A 16,111-nucleotide genomic window follows, 5' to 3' on the forward strand; every position below is an offset into this window, starting at 1 on the left:
TTAGCGCCTCCTGGCTCTGTGACAGCCAGTCAGCCGTGAGGGAGTTCCACTTTGCTTTCCTAGATCTTGTAACCAAAGTATAGATAAGAGGATACAGCTTTGCCTCTGGTTCTGGTAATTAGCCAAGAGGGCTGACAAGAGCCTGTATTGTTTCAGGGGTAGAGGTCTCCTTGATCAGCTCCTGTGCAGGTATCTCACACCTGGGACTGGGAATTCTGTTTAGCAACCCTCTAAGGGCAGCCTTATCTAGTCTTGTAGGGTAACTAACTCCTCTATTATCTCTTTTCTGTTTTGTGTTATAAGATAGGTTTCCATAGAGCTTTTTAATATGCCTTTTATTCCGGTTAATTCCCCTCCTATAGCTTCATCTCCCCAATTCCCTTACCTCCATCCCTGCTTAAGCCTTCCCACTCCAGTGTTCCCCTCTCTGTTTCCCTTTGCCTGTGCTCTGCTAGCCCCTCCTCCCCCCATTAGGGAACCTCCCTAGCTATATCCCCTTTCTAGGTCCCTGACTTCCACAGGCACTCCATGTTAAATAAAGCTAAAGAAGTTTAGGACCCACAAAGAGTGAATATCCAGCATTTGTTTTTCTTGCTCTGGGTTACTTCACTCAGCACATTTTTTTTTCTAGTTTTATCCACTTACCTGTAAATTTTCTTATTTTAACAGTATTCCATTGTGTAAATGGATCACATTTTTATTATCCTTTCATCAGTGATGAACATTTAGGCTGTTCCCATCTCTTAGCTACTCTTAACTAAAGTAGCAATGAATATGGGTGAGCAAGTGTCTTTATAGCAGGATATACATTTCTTTGAATATATGTCAGTGAACTTTACATTGGGACACACAGTAGTTTTATTCCTAGTTTGTTGAGAAACCTCCAGGCTGTGGTTTCCACACCTACCGAGGATGCACCAAGGCTCACATCCCCCCACATGCACAATACCCTTTGTTGTTATTTGTTTTCTGGATGGCAGATATTCTGACAAGGGTGAGATGGAATGAATCCTAAAGCAGCTTTCCTTTGCATCTTCTTGATGACTAAGGATGTTGAACATATTTTTAAGTCTTTGCTAGCTATTTGTAATTTTTCTTTTGAGAAATCTATTTATTTCTATATCCTTTCTTTTAAAAATAGAGCATTTACTTGGTGTTATTTATTTATTTATTTAGTTAGTTCTTCATATGTTCTAGAAACTGGCCTCCTAACAGAAGAATGGTTGACACAGACTTGTTCCCATTCTGTGGGCTGCTTATTCACCCAATGGATGGTTTCCTTTGTTTTACAAAAGTTCTGGCTCAAAAAAAACACAGGAAAGTTCATGTAATCTCTTAATTGCAATCCTTTATAAAATCAGAATTAAAAAAGTATTCACATACTTCTAACATATAATGGCACAGGAAATACATTACCTTTCTAAAACATAGGGAAGTGAGCATGGTGAGGAAATGCTGGAGCAAAGCAAGACTGAAAACCAGCCGAGCAAACTCCAAACTCTGCATCTTCATGTCTGATGTCAAAGCAATCTTCAGATCTCCAACCCCATTCAGTTTTGATGAACTGCAACACACTTCTTTCTCTTGGGCTGGTTCCCCTTTCTGCTGACAGCATTCTTTGGCAGGTATTCTATAGCACTGGTATCTCCAACACCTTAGAGTCTCCAAGGCAATCTAGGCTTCACATTCAGAGTTTCATGTAACGGCCCCTCTGGGCCTCCATTCAAGCACACCTCTGATGCATGCCTGGCCTCAGCAGCTTTCATTAGACAAGGAGGCAAATACCATAATCCCTTTCTTCTATTCATGACTCTTAAAGCCAGAGAACTGATTGGCCAAAGCTGTCAAGTTCTGCTCCTTATTGGGACTGGAACATGGTCCCCTTGTTCAATTACATACTCACCAACTTTTTGCTTTCCATGACTTCCTTCACGGTTTAAGATCGGCTGTTCTGGAACTTGCTTTGTAGATTAGGCTGGACTCAAACTGAGAGATCTCCCAACCTTTGCCTTCCCAGTGCTGGGATTAAAGGTGTATAACACCACATCCTTCTCTAAGTTTTCTTTAATTCCTTTTCACAAGTTGGAAATTTAGCTGAGTGTAATCTTTTCCTGAGGTCACCACTCCCTTTATTCCATTTCTTAATCTGTTAATTTCTTTGAAGATAGGAGTTAACCATCATTCCACCTCCTGGTGCTCATTTTCTCCTCAAATATGCTTTCTTGCTCAGCTTGCTTCTCTTCATTATATATCTTCATTAGAGTTAACACTAATAATCACATGATGGCATCTATAGTGGACTGTTTTGAGATTTCTTCTGCCAAAGGAATTAATGCAAAATTCTTCACTTTAGCCTCAGAAAGACTTTTGGACAAGGACAATAAGCAGCCACATTATTCACCAAAGTATCACAAGGCCATTCTCTAGGCCACATGCTAACATTCTTTCTTCTGAAACCTCTCGACCCAGGTACCCACGGTTCAAATCCCACCCGGCACAACTATCGTTCATGCTTCTGCTAGTATGGCCCATTAAGTAGCTCTTAAAGCATTCAATGCTTTTCTAATCCACAAGGTCCAATCTAGTCCAGGGTTCATATTCCTTCAAACAAAAGCATAGTCAGGCCTATCACAGCAACACCCCACTCCCTGGTACCTTCTGTCTTAGTTAGGGTTTCTAGTGTTGTGAAGAGACACCATGACCACAACAGCTCTTAGAAAAGAAAAACATTTAATTGTGATGGCTTACATTTTCAGAGGTTTAGTCCATTATCATCATGGGAAGACATGGTAGCATGCAGGCAGACATGATACTGGGGAAGGAGCTGAGTTTCCTACATCTTGCAGTCAACTGGAAGTGAACTGAGATATTGGATGGTATTTTGAGCATATCTGAGACTTCAAACCCACCTCTACAGTGACATACTTCCTCCAACAACACCACACCTGCCAACAAGGCTACATCTCTTAATAGTGCCACTCCTTATTAGATTTTGGGGCTAATTACATTCAGACTGTCACAGCATCTCACCTTGACTGGAGGTCAGAGAGTTTGAGCTTACTTTTGCTCTTTCAAAGTTGTTGACAACAGGTGTGGCTACAAATGAGAAATCCTGACCTAGGGTGTGATTAATTAATGTTTTGGATCCATTCTACCTGAACCAAAGGTTGGAGAGTTCAAGTCTATTCCTTATACCATATTAATGAAGTCTGTTGCTGCCTCCCTCCCCTTTGGGAGTGAAGTATATAAACATGTGGAAAATAAACATGGATTCACTATTCACTGAACTTGCCCCCCCCCATGCTGTTTTGCTTCTCTTATTTCTCTCATATCTCTGTTACTTTCGCTTAATAATTCTAATCTTCACGCTCCTACCCTGGAATGTATAAATGTTGCCAAGTTGGTCCTTGATACATTGCCATATAGGGGGTTTGACTCCATGACTTAGGAAGCAGCAGACCTCTCCCAAATGTATCAGTAACTTTTGTGTTCCTGTAACTAAACACTCAGGAAAAAACACCATAAAGGAGGAAGGGTATATATTGGCTCACCATTTCAGAGGGTTTGATTCCCTTCATGGCAGGGAAGGGGGACAGAACAAAGCATCACATATCACAGTGACTGAAAAGGTAAACACAGAATATAGTCCCAAGGACATACTCCAAAAGTGAGCATCATTTTCTAAGTTGCGCCACCTCCCAATAATGCCATTGTATTATCAATATACGAACCAATGGATTAATTTATTCATTATATCAGAGCCCTCATAATTTAATCCTCTCCACAAACACCCTCAAAGACTCACCCAGAGGTTCACTTTACTGATATCTTAGGTATTTCTCTTTCCATTCAAACCTATGGGGCTGATCATTGCGAGGGACAACCAGCTCACATCAGGAAAATGCCTCTCCTCCTGGGTAAACCACATCCTTCTCAAAGACATGTTCTGCTTACTGAGGTCAGTGGTGCCCCCTAGATTTATTGTAGAGAAAAAAGATAGCAAACATCCAGATAACACACATGAAAGCATTTGTGCTTGAAAGCATTTGATAGATGCTGGTCAAATCTGAAGAGTCATTAAGAGAACGATGTAATGGGAATGGTGGATCATATCAGGGAAGGGAGCATGCTGAGGCAAATCCTGTTCTTCCTTTAAGTCCCTTGTGTGCACATATGGACAACTGCCTCCATAAATAACCTTCTGTGTGTTGGTTTCCTGGGCTCACACCCAGAGCCCTTCTTCTCTAATGATGTCAATGAGAGCTACTATCTCTGCAGACTATGGATGGAAGTTATTTCTAATCAAGGCTCCTTTGGGTTTTAATTTCTGTGCTGTACCTTCTTTGGAGCTCTGATGTTCTAAAGAATAAGATGTTGCTTTGTGAATCTTGGTATCTAAAGTGAAGCCTGGCCAAGACTAGATGCCCAAGCCATCTATTTAACAAAACTAATAAATATTCCCTAATATTGACATCCCCCTTCTGAGTCTGGCATCACTTCTTCATCATCTGTTGACTAAACCTTTAGAACTGGCTATTAAGGATGTTTCCACCTCTGGCCTAGCTATTCCTTCTGTCCTGAATATGAATTTTCCCAAGACCTTTTCTCATAGTTCACAGTTCTTATTAGAGAGGGCTCTTGGGTCACCCCCTAGGAACCATTTCCAAGTACTGCTTAGCTCATCTTCACAGGACTTACCTATAGATAGTCTTTCCTCTTCAGTGTGCCCAATCCCTTTGTGTCTCCTTCTTTGTTTCTTTTCTGTCCCCTCTGACTTGATTGATAAGCACTGCCTTGGTTATCATTGTACCAATGAAATGATACAATACAATTATATTGCATCATTGCAATGATATTATGGGTTATCAATGCAATGATATTATGAGGTCGGGCCTCTGAGAGGTAATGAGGTCACAGTTTTACAAATCCTTTTATGAAAGAGATTTCACACACAATTCAGTCCTCTTGTTGTTCCTTCTTTAACACCAGGTGAAGTCATAACATGCATCCTCTTCTAGGAATACAGCAACAGGTGTCATCTTGGAGGCAGATAGAATGGACCTTCTCTGGCTAGGAGAACTTCTGGGTCTTAGTCTTGAACCTTCCAGCCTGTAGAGCTTAAAGGGATAAGTTTATATTCATTATAAATGACCACATCTTTGGCATTTGATTGTAGCAGCAAAATGAACCTAGACATGATGGCTCCTGTTTTTAATGCCAGAAAATAGTAGGCAGAAACAAGAAGGTTGCCACAAGCATGAGGCCAGCCTGGACCATATACCAAGTGCCAATTCAGCTTGAGCTGTAGAGTTAAACAATGTCCAAGAAAAATAATATAGAGACAATAATGAGGGAAAATCATAATATAATTCTGAGTATTCTAGGTTAACTAAATTTATTGCTGCTGATTTATGTGGCTGAGGAAGTAGAATGGTGTGTTGGGTTGCCTCTTGTTATTGGTGAAGTTCAATCGGTAGAGAAAGGAGGAGATAGAATTGAAGATGCCTCCGTGTGGCCTTTGGAAAAGGACTCTCTTCTCTCCTTGAGTGAAGCAGGGCTGGATATAGACTTAGGAGAAATGGTGGTATATGAACCTGTGATTGGGCCAAAGGGCCACAGGGACATTTTAGGACTTAGCTAATTAGTGACCCCAGATCCAAAATTTGGCTGAATCCTCATCTCCTGTTAGGAGGTATGTATTTTCCTGGTATGTCCTATTTTCACATATTTCTCATATGTTTTTACCATATTGGGGTGGGTAGATACAGGTAGCTGGACAGAATTGGACATCTGTAGGCTGGAGGGTAAGTCCTTAAAATAAGCACTCACTCACCAAGGGGCAGGTGAAAGTTCCCTCTCCTTGAATTTAAGCTATTCTTAGTGATCACTTGATCTCAAATACCTATTTAACCATTTTTTAAAAATGTCTTTATAAAGGAATTCATAAAATTTATTTCTTGTTTCTTAGTAAACAGTTGAGACACTCAAAAAACTTCTCTGCAGTAATTCAGGTCATGGAGAGTATCAGTTGTTTTCTGATGCTTTTTGTTTGGAGTGTGTGTTCAGTTTGCTTCCAGTTTCAGGAGCTGAGCTCACTGCCTTATGTTGACTGAAGTTTCTGTCCCATCTGGTCCTGCAGCAATTCAATCCCAAAGAAATACACAGTGGCCTATATTAATTATCAATTGGCTGACGTATTAGCTCAGGCTTTCTTATTAACACTCATATCTTACATTAACCCATAATCCTTGTCTGTGTTATCGACGTGGTTTGGTACCTTTTATCAGTGAGACATTCTCATCTTGTTTCCTCTTGGTCTGGGTGACGACTGCAGACTGAGCCTTTCCTCTTCACAGAATTCTCATATTCTGGTTGCCCTGCCTATACTTCCTACCTGGTTACTGGCCAATCAGCATTTTATTAAACCAATACAAGTGACAAATCTTTGCAGGATACAAGATCATTGTCCCACAATAACCTTATAAATAGGAGATGTTATGATTTCAATTTAATATGTCCCCCACAGATTCATGTATTTGAACACTTGTTTTTCACTGACCATGTTGTTTTGGGAAGTTGTGCATTAGGAGGCAGATTCTAGCTGAGTGGTGGGACTTGAGGGGTAGACTAGGCCTTGTTTTCTGTCAATTATCTACTTTCTGATTCATGGGTGTCTGAACACTTAGCTACTCCAAGCTCCTGCCACTGTGGAGTGGCTCACCGCCATGCCTTCTACACCGTGATGGACTATGTCCCCTCAAATTAGGGTCTAAATATGCTTATTTAATCACAATAATAAAAAGAATGACTAATATATGAGGTAGATTCTGTACCACTGAGCTACATTCTCAGTTCCTTCTGTCTTTAATATCACCAATCTGCTCTTGGAGAGATTGTGAGTTTAAGTTCTTTAGTCATATTATTCATTCCTAATTTTCTCCATTAATTTTATGTTCCATTTACATGGCTTTCTTATTACATTAGAACGGGTTTATGAATTAGAGTGCAATTTTGTTCATTTTCTTTCTTCTGTGAGTTGCAAAAGGAAAAAATTAGTTAATTTCATTTTGAACTCGAAACCCTTTCTCTCCGCCCTTCACATCTTGTATACTTCAAATTGCTCTCTGTCTCTTCCAGATTCCGGTAATAGGAAGCACCCCTCCAACTCATGAAATTTTCCATTCCTAGCCCGAATTCCCCCAAATTTCCAGAGAAAAGACTCTCTCTCTCTCTCTCTCTCTCTCTCTCTCTCTCTCTCTCTCTGTGTGTGTGTGTGTGTGTGTGTGTGTGTGCGATTGACAGTACCTCTGAGTTCATACAGATAAAGAGAGTTAATACCTTTTTATGGTAGGGAAGAGTGAGGCATGTTCAAAGATATGACAGCAACTGCACTAAGAGCCTTGAGATGAGCAAGCACAAACCAGAATCTAATAGCACAAAGTAGTGGGTGATGTGGGAGGTCCTTCTGTATATGTGTTGCTTTTATGGTTAATGAATAAAGCTGCTTTGGTCTACAGCAGGGCAGGATGGAGTAAGGCAGGAATTCCAAGCAGGTAGAGGAGGAAAGAAGGCAGAATCAGGGAGATTCCATGTAGCCACTGAAGTAGACAGATGCCGGGGAATCTTACCAGTAAATCACGAGCCTTGTGGTAAAATGTAAAATAATGGAAATGGGTTAATTTAAGATATAGGAGCTAAGCAATATGCATAAGTGATTGGTTAAGCAGTGTTTTAATTAATAAAGTTCCTGTGTGATTGTTTTAGGTCTGGGTGGCCGGGAAACGAACAAGCAGCCTCCGCCCACCAGTGGATTTCATTAGGAGATGTGGCAACCACCCGTAAGATCTGGATGTGAAACTCGCACTGGAGCCAACCAGCTGTGCAGCCTTTGACAGGCTACAATCCCTGGGCCTCAGTTCATGAACAAAATAGATGATGATATGGGTGCTTAGTGTGTTGGATTGTCTTGAGAGGCCACCATGATGATCTTGTCAAGTCCCTAGCCCCAGTAAGTTATTTCACTTTTCTGTCCTCACCCACCAACCTCCCTTCCGGGAAAAGTCATAGCTGCTTTTCAGCCAAAAGATAAACTGGAAGACATTCATCTCAGCTGCTGCTAATGCCCATCTGCGCTCCTTTCGTCTCTTTTGGCGTTTTGAACTGAGTGTTCCATAATGCTCTCTCGTGGTGTACACGTTACTTTGTCTCCTTTAGCTAACATCGAGTCTTCCACTCTGACCAAATAAAAGAAACCAAAAAAGAGCCTTGTTTGCCTAAAACCATAAATACAAAGTTGTCTGCATAATGTTCCGAGGACACATCAATTAGAAATAATATTTGGTGTTAAGGAAGAAAAAGCTGTGAATAATGGCTTGAATCAATGGGTGGCTTTCTTTTTCTCCTAACAAACAAACCTGGAGATAATGGTTGTCTTCCGGGTATCAAAAGCCCAGGCTCCTTTTATCTTTCTGCTCAGCCCGTCTTAGCAAATGCTACTCTGTGGCCTTATAGTGTCTGACCTGCTTCACTCTGGGTAGAAACAAGAGAAGGGCCAAGGTCGTAAATACATGGTGCAGTGGAGTCAGTCACCCCACTCCCTTCTGTAATGCTCCTGAACAGTCAGTAGCAGCAGGACCTCCCACAAGGCTGACAGGGTTCTGTGTGGACTCTTCAAGATGTTAGCTACTAGCCACCTAGGACTTCCTGCCTTTCAGTATGGGCTAGGAAAACTGCAAAAACACATTTTTAATTCTACTTAATGAATGCAAATGTATATAGGTTAGATCTGAGTCACATGACTAACCAACCCAGAAGCAAGGCTGGAAATCATAGACTCAGGGGCTGGGAACACTGCTCTCTTTCAGAAAATTGTGCTTTTCTTCACAAAACAAAACAAAACAAAACAAAAGAGATATGAATAGAGGTGGGGAAACAGCAGGATGTCCAACAAGGGGCTAAATGCATGCGAATGTTCCTTCAACCCAAAGGAATGAGGTCCCGAGGGTTTATTGCAGACATGTGATGTGATGTGTATGAGAAGATTTGTGTTTGGGAAGCAGGATCCTAAGTCTTGGGGTCCATTCAAGAACCTTCTGTCTACAATGTGGAAACTGAGGCTCAGAAAAGTGAATGAGTCTCTCTTCATAGATGAAAAGATGACCTGCTGTGATTAACAGGCTCAATTAGCATCCATCCAAACACCGTTGCAGGAAACTGGAAAGCCTCAGGAAGAAAATGCCGTGTGCTCGTGGCTTTTAAAATTTAGGGAGGAAAAGCTAGAGAGATTTTGATGCCACCTATTGGCAGACAAAAGCATCAGGTTCCCCTCCATAGAATGGCTTGTTATCGAGTATTAGAGACATTGACAGGTCATACAGGGCCCCTGTAACCTCTGTCTCAGTTTGGAACATGTGATTCAGAATTCATTTGGGACGCAAATTCTCCCTTGACTCTTCACGCCTTGGAAAGGCTTCCTTGGAAAAGTCCTTTCTGCTTTCCAGCAACACCATCCACCTCAGCAGGGCATGGAAAACTTATCCCCAGTTCTCAAAATTTCATGAAGTAGGAAAAAAAAAAAAAGACACACCTTCGGGCTATAAATAACCCTGGGGTGAGATTCAAGGCTTTGCTTTGATCCACGGTCTCAAAAATAAATCCTGTTATTTACAGCCGTCGCCTTGACTGGTTGAGTGTGTAACCATCCTACAGTTCGAAAGAAAGAAAACAGAAACTCCATTTCAAAACAAAATGCTCACCCTGACTCACTCAGGGAAGGAGCCAAGGTTTCTGATGCAGGGCAGCGACTCTCCATCTGCTTTTTTCCCTTCATCATCTGCCACCCTTAAAAATGCTCTCCACTGCACCGGGAAGAGTTCATATCCCTTCCCTCTTGTTCCCTGGCTCCCTTCCAGCCTTTGACTTGTCATCCTGTTGGGTGAGATGCCTTTCATACTGGCATAGGACACAGAGCGGATGCCTTCCCTTATGTTATCAAACGGACCCAGCAAGTGAAGCCACCCACAGCAGAAGCCCTCCTTTCAGCTTGGGAACGTTGGTGCCACCGAGTTCAGCAGCTTGGCTTTAGATAACCTTAACCATGGCTGTAGAACCCAGCAACACAGAATCCATGAAAAGGAGAGTCGGGAGGCGGTGAGTGACCCAGAGCAAGGGAGGTTTTGATTTCACAGTTGTTGAGGGTACTCTGGCTGGTTGGTGGGCAACTCGCTGTAGGGCAGTGATGGAGAAGACAGCCTATTAGCTGGTTATAAATTGTTCGTGCGGCTCAGCTGTTGGTTTCGTATGCGAGGTGGGAGTAAGTTCTGCCCATGGACCCTGCAAAAAGCCTCTTTGCTTTTACCTTCAGTGTCATGCCTCAAGGAAAAAAAATACCTTGGCATAAAGCTGCACACGTGCTCTGCGCACTGGCTTGCCGGCAACTGTTTCTAATTAGGGAGCCAAAGCCTGCTGGCAGTCGCAAGTTTTGGTGTTGTGTTTAGTTTGCATGCCTATGCAAAGGGGGAGGGGTAACTGTACTAGGGTTTTCTCTATTGGTTTTGACTCTAACTTCTTCATAGTCCACGGTGATGCTGCTGGGCACCTTCAGAGCTTGTTTCAAGTAATACGCAGCAACTAAGTCACGATCTGGTTATCCCAGCCCCCTGAATCAGGTTTGCGGGAGACAGGTTAAAACTTACTTGGGAAGGCTGCCTTGAAAATATGGGTCGATAAGGAGAAACACTGGATAAGGCTGATACCAGAAATCACATGTGTTCAGCACATCGCAACTGCCTTTCTCTTGCTTATAAAATAAGAGGTTTGTGTGAAATGGTCTATAAGACATTAAAAAAACTCTTTTAAATTTAATAGCTGTGTATTAAATTGTCTGCTAAGTGGAGATGCTCTCCTAGGTTTTGTGGCTCCAATCATGAACCAGTTAACAGAGGGGATCCCCTCGGTGGAATTTCAAGGTTAGAGTTCACAGTCAACATGCAAGGAAAACAAATCGGACCTTTCTTTTCCTTATTTCATCTCTGCAGATTTAGTCCAACACGGACTTCATCTCTAAGGGCACGTGCTACTGAATCCAATCTAGGAAGGATTGGCAGGCGTGGTGGTGACTGACAGTGAGTTTCCTAGAACCCATCCCCCTCCCCTAGGAAGAAACCCTGAGTGTTCCTGGGAGGATAGTCCTTCCAGTGCAGTCGGTGTGACTCAGATGAAACTCTAGTTTGTTTCCAGGGGTGTTGTGAGCATATTTCATGCTCCAAACACTGGGGCCTGTCCTTTATTGCGACCTCACATGCCAGGGCCTCAATGACTGATTTGTGCATAATCACATGACCCAGGTGTTTGCAGTCAAGACAAACCACAGACACATGTGTAAGCTCCATGCGCAGCCAGATTTTCTCAGGGTTATTTTCCCAGGCTGTGGCATAATATGCCATCGTAGAATGGCCTGTGAGGTGAATGGAGAAAGGAAAATGTTAATTTTTTTTTTCTGGAAGCTGTTTCTTCTCAAAAGTCTTCCCATTTCCTTTCTGGAATCATCTGTGAGGCTCCTTTGCCTTAATCCTGTCATTTATCCTTCTCTGGCCTTTGAAACTGAGAACAGTGGAGCGGGGTAAAGCTGACAACCAAGCCCTTCACCTAAAGAGAGATCTTGCCGTGTTGTGTACTATTTCAACGGGTAGAGAGGGAGACCCCTTTCTCCCTCACCCGTGTGCTTGCCCATCACTTCTAACCCTGTATCATTCCCAAGTCCAGAGTCTTTTATTCATTTTACTTTATGGATTTTGAAGTCTAATTTATTCTGATTATGGCAATATGTGGGGAGGTTTTGGTTGTCTAGTTTATCTACTTCTGCGGAGACAAATGAAAGCAGCCTGGTGTGCCTTTTCATCATTCCTTCGCCTGAATTTGACTTTGAATATGTTTGTAACAGAAAAGCCATCATTTCCAAACTGCCTCCTAAGGACAGAGATGTTGTTCAGTGGAACTACAAAGCAAAGCAACAAACCCAGCCACTTCTTGTGTAAATGCTCAATACTGTGCTCAAAGTGCTTTATAATATGTGGTAGTGGTTGCTCCTTAAATAAGACCTATTATTTTGGTTGGGGCTCTTTGAGACAGCATCTCTAGCTGAAGCTGACTTCAACCCCCCTACATAATTCAGGGTAACTTCAACCTTCTGAGCCCTTCACCTCCCAAATGCTGGGGTTACAGGAATGCAATGCCATGCCTGACTTTGTATGATGTTGGTGCTTGAACCACCGAGTCCCCTGTGTGTTAGGACAGCGTTCTACAAACCGAGCTACAACCACAGCCGTAAGGTCTATTTTTAAACATACATCCTCCAAGCATTTCTTTGTTGGTGAGGTTTTGTATTCATCAAAACATTCTGAGGTGAAGAGAAGACTAGCTGTCCGTTCATTTATTCATGCCTTTATTGACATGTAAATACCAAATAAGGACTCAACGTCACCCCCACTTTTAGTGACAGTTGAGTTGGTCAAGAAGTTTCCTTGAATGTATGTAAAAGCCAAAAAAGTATAGCTCCTACTCTCTCCCCTCTGCTCCTGTGATTCCACCTCTTTATCAGGGACTAAGGAGAAATGAATCACGTGCCTCTTGGGAGCTGGTGGGAGTTGCAAAGCTGAGCTGAGAATCAGGGCTGAGGGCGCGGCAGGACCATGGAGAGCGCCAGGGCTGAGCTCAGGGCGGGGCGTCGCTCAGTCCCTAGAATCCCCCCAGGGGGCGCTGGAGAGGAGGCTTAGGAACTAGTATCTTGCCGGGCTGCTGGGCGCAAGGGTTTCGTCAGAAGGTGGAAATCTCAGTGAGAAGCTGCCATCTCCCACCCTCACCCCATTCCCTTCCTCCTCTCCTTCCTTTCTCACTCCTCTGCTCCCTCCCTCCTTCCCCAGCTCCTTCCTCTTTACTCTGCTAGTTTCCGAGCCTGGCAGCTCCCTTCACGCTGTTCACCTCTTCCCCCGCCCCCATCCCCAAGAATGGAGTCGGGGTTTCCAGAGCGACCAAACTCTCCTCCCAGCATCTTTATCCTTCTTGGCTGTTGCTAAACTGGCCCCAGCTGACCAAAGAGGGAGGAGGGAAGCCCGACCCTTCTAAGACCTCTTTACAACTACACCATCCAGGACCTCCACTCCAAAGGCGGATTTTGTATCCTGGGGGCGGGACAGACCTGTCCCGGGCTGAATTCTCTTTCTAGTCTCCGAGGCTGGCACACCCAGGTGAGTAGATGCCAACTCCGAGCCCCGCGTTCTTGCAAACTCGTCAGGGCTGCTGCGTAGCCAGACCAACTTTTGAGAAGCACTGGGTTTTCACCCAGTCTGGCTTGTTTGTCGTTGCTGTTGTTCTGAACAGCGGCAGGACCAGCAGTCCTTCTTAAAAGGCAAAAAGAAAAAAAAAAAAAACTTTCAACCGTTTACCTGCTTTCTCACATAACTCTACGCTCTCAGGTGGAGTGGAGAGGGATACCCCAGGCGGGACCAAGGCTCCTCGGTGAGGTTCGGCTGGGGAAGTCCTACTGGCTTGGGGGAGGATTATTATTGTTTTAGAAAGGGGAAGGGGGAGGGGATCAGAGACCAAGCTGAAGTTGCTGTTTCCCATCTGACAGAAAGAAAAGGAGAAAGGTGTGGGACATCGTGATGTTAGCCAACGGCTTGACCCCCTGCTGTTTGGATCCTGCTTCTTTACATTCTTTGCCAAGAGGTCGTAATAATATTTAACTGTGTCCATGACTATCAGGCTTACAACTCACCCATGGATTTGCCCGTGGATGTCTTTATTTGGTTCAGTCTCCAGCATTTTTTTTTTCTTTTTGGTTAAATAAAATAGCAAGGTGGTAAAGAGGAACCAGAAACGCCAGAAAACGGTTCTGACTAGGTGGTGGTAACAGAACTGCTAGAACTGAGTCCAAGGGGGTCAATTCGAAAGTGGTCCACACCGAATTGAGTTGAACAGCGTCGGGTGGGAACAGGCAGAATCTAAGGAATAGTCTTAGGAATGGGCACTTCTTCCTCTTAGGATAAGCAGGCTTCGAGGTTCCTATTCTCATTCTGTCTTCCAGGTTCTACTGGAGAAGAGAGAGGGGGCTGCAGGGGGCTGTAGAGATGATGTAAGGACAGGGACTTAGGGAGGATTACCTGTGAAAATTCAGTGAGCCGGAGGAAGGAAATGAGAGCACCAGAGGTGAAGTGGGGGTGGGATGGAAGAGGACACAGAGCCCTGGGAAAGTTTCTAAGAGAGGTACAGCCTCCTTCCAGCCCCCTTGCTGTGGACCAACCAGTTCCTAGAATCTCTCTGCCTCTGGAACCGAAATGCTTCAACAATTCACACTTTATCTTTGAAACGCTGCAGACCAAGCTAAGGGCTTCCTCTTATTACTGCTTTGCAAGGATTTTCCAAGCGCTGCTCTGGTTTCTTATGGATCACTTGTTTTTCCATTTCCTGAACAGCATTTGGGGCTGTTACAGAGTCCTTAAGTGTTCTCAGCTGGCAAGCCACCTCTCTAGCCCCTGCTTAAGTGTTCTTAAACTGAGATGAAACCCCATCTTTATTTAAACAAAACCCACAAAACCACCTTGGCTCCAAACAGAGTCCTCCTTACTCCCAGCCTCTGAGCAGTTCTTCACAGTCTCTAATTTTAAAGGTGTTTGTGTTCGTTTTGCTTTATAGCAAAGCAGTTTAAGCCCCGCCCCTTCAAACTTTCTTTACAAAGTAGGTAGGTATGAGGTATGTTTGCATCCATGGGGTTGCTTTATAGTTCACAGTAACAGGTTAAACTTCCTAGCCATAGTTGCCTTAAAGCCAGAGTCAAAGAGCCAACTTTATTTAATGCCTTTCAAGTTTAGGAAGACCGCATTTCTTAGCTGAAGATGAGACAAGACTCAGAGAGGTTTCTCTGAAATTAGATAACTTCTGATGCTTCCATTTGCCTCCCTGAACTGCCCCTGGGCCGAACTCATTTGATTTCCCTGTCTGGTAGGAAAGAGGGCTGGCCAAAAGTTCATTTAGCAGATCAGGGTTCTGAACTGAGTTGGTCAAAGCTCCTTACATACACAGAGAGAAACAAAAATCGAGATGACGCTTGGGAAATATAAAGGACACCCGTGTGTGTTAGGCCAAATTTTTCACATTTTCTTTTGATGGAAAGATTCTGACAGTTTCTAAGGTTCAAATTCAAACCACATCAGAAGTAGGTGATTCCCCCTGCACATTCTATAAAAAGATCTGTCGGTCCATAGTGGGGGTGGATGCTGAAGCCTGGACAGTTGCCAATGGTTGTGTGAACAAAGCTGCCTGTGATGAAGCCAACGCTCCACTCACACGGTCCCATGTAAGAACTCCGTGGCCATCGACTCCGTACGTTTCCTGAGTGGTCAGCCTGGTTTTTACTCTTCCCGTGCAGTTCTTACATTGGCTCTTGGGCATAGACAGCTTCTCAGCTCCTGAGCAGCAACTTTACTAGAACTTAGAAATGTTTACTTTAGGATAGATGGTCTGGAATTTGTGAGTTGCTTCTCAATTGTAAAAAATATAAAAGAAAATGACTTCCCGTTTATCTCCAGGTGTAGCGATGGAGCATCTTGGTTATATTATCAGCTTCCTTTGAAGGGGACCCTGCTTTTTACAGGTTTTTGGATTAAAAGTTGCCTTGTTGTAAAGGCTCTCTTCAGCTGCATGTGATATTTTGATGAAAAGGACCAGTGTAGTTCATGGAAGCAAAGATGATATCTCTTTCCAAAGGTGTGTGTGTGTGTGTGTGTGTGTGTGTGTGTGTGTGTGTGTGAGAGAGAGAGAGAGAGAGAGAGAGAGAGAGATTTCAAAAATCTAATTGTTTGAGTCCATTATTATGAGTGAAAGCCTTCGGCTTATTTGACCGTGAGAAACTGGGTCAGCGCTGGGATCTTTTTCACATCTCTATTAGAATCTACCTTTTGGGACTCAGATAAATGTAGTTATGAGCTTTGCACCACACAGGGAGAGTCACAACTCTGGAGGGTTTGCGCCCAGAACAGAGACTGAGAAGCACATTCTGAGAATATCTACCAGGCTGATGGGATGTCAGTTTTCTAGCTGGGGAAAAAAAATGTGC

The 16,111-nt window shown here is 43.4% G+C and overlaps 1 protein-coding gene across 2 annotated transcripts in view; it reads left to right on the forward strand.

Moving 5' to 3' along the window:
* Window positions 1-9,935: 9,935 nt before the first annotated feature.
* Window positions 9,936-16,111, forward strand: part of Cpne4 (copine 4) — a 482,133-nt gene continuing 475,957 nt past the window's right edge. Inside the window, exon 1 of one of the 2 annotated variants that reach the window (XM_048417340.3) lies at window positions 9,936-10,149. In XM_048417340.3, coding sequence (XP_048273297.1) covers window positions 10,097-10,149 — 53 coding nt within the window. In that variant the 5' untranslated portion in view covers window positions 9,936-10,096. Of the gene's footprint in view, window positions 10,150-12,744; window positions 13,245-16,111 lie in introns of those variants that run through there. The other variant, XM_048417341.3, reaches the window with a different exon arrangement.

Source organism: Myodes glareolus, chromosome 4 (genome assembly GCF_982192425.1).
Source record: "Myodes glareolus chromosome 4, mMyoGla1.1, whole genome shotgun sequence".
Lineage (NCBI taxonomy): Eukaryota > Metazoa > Chordata > Mammalia > Rodentia > Cricetidae > Myodes > Myodes glareolus.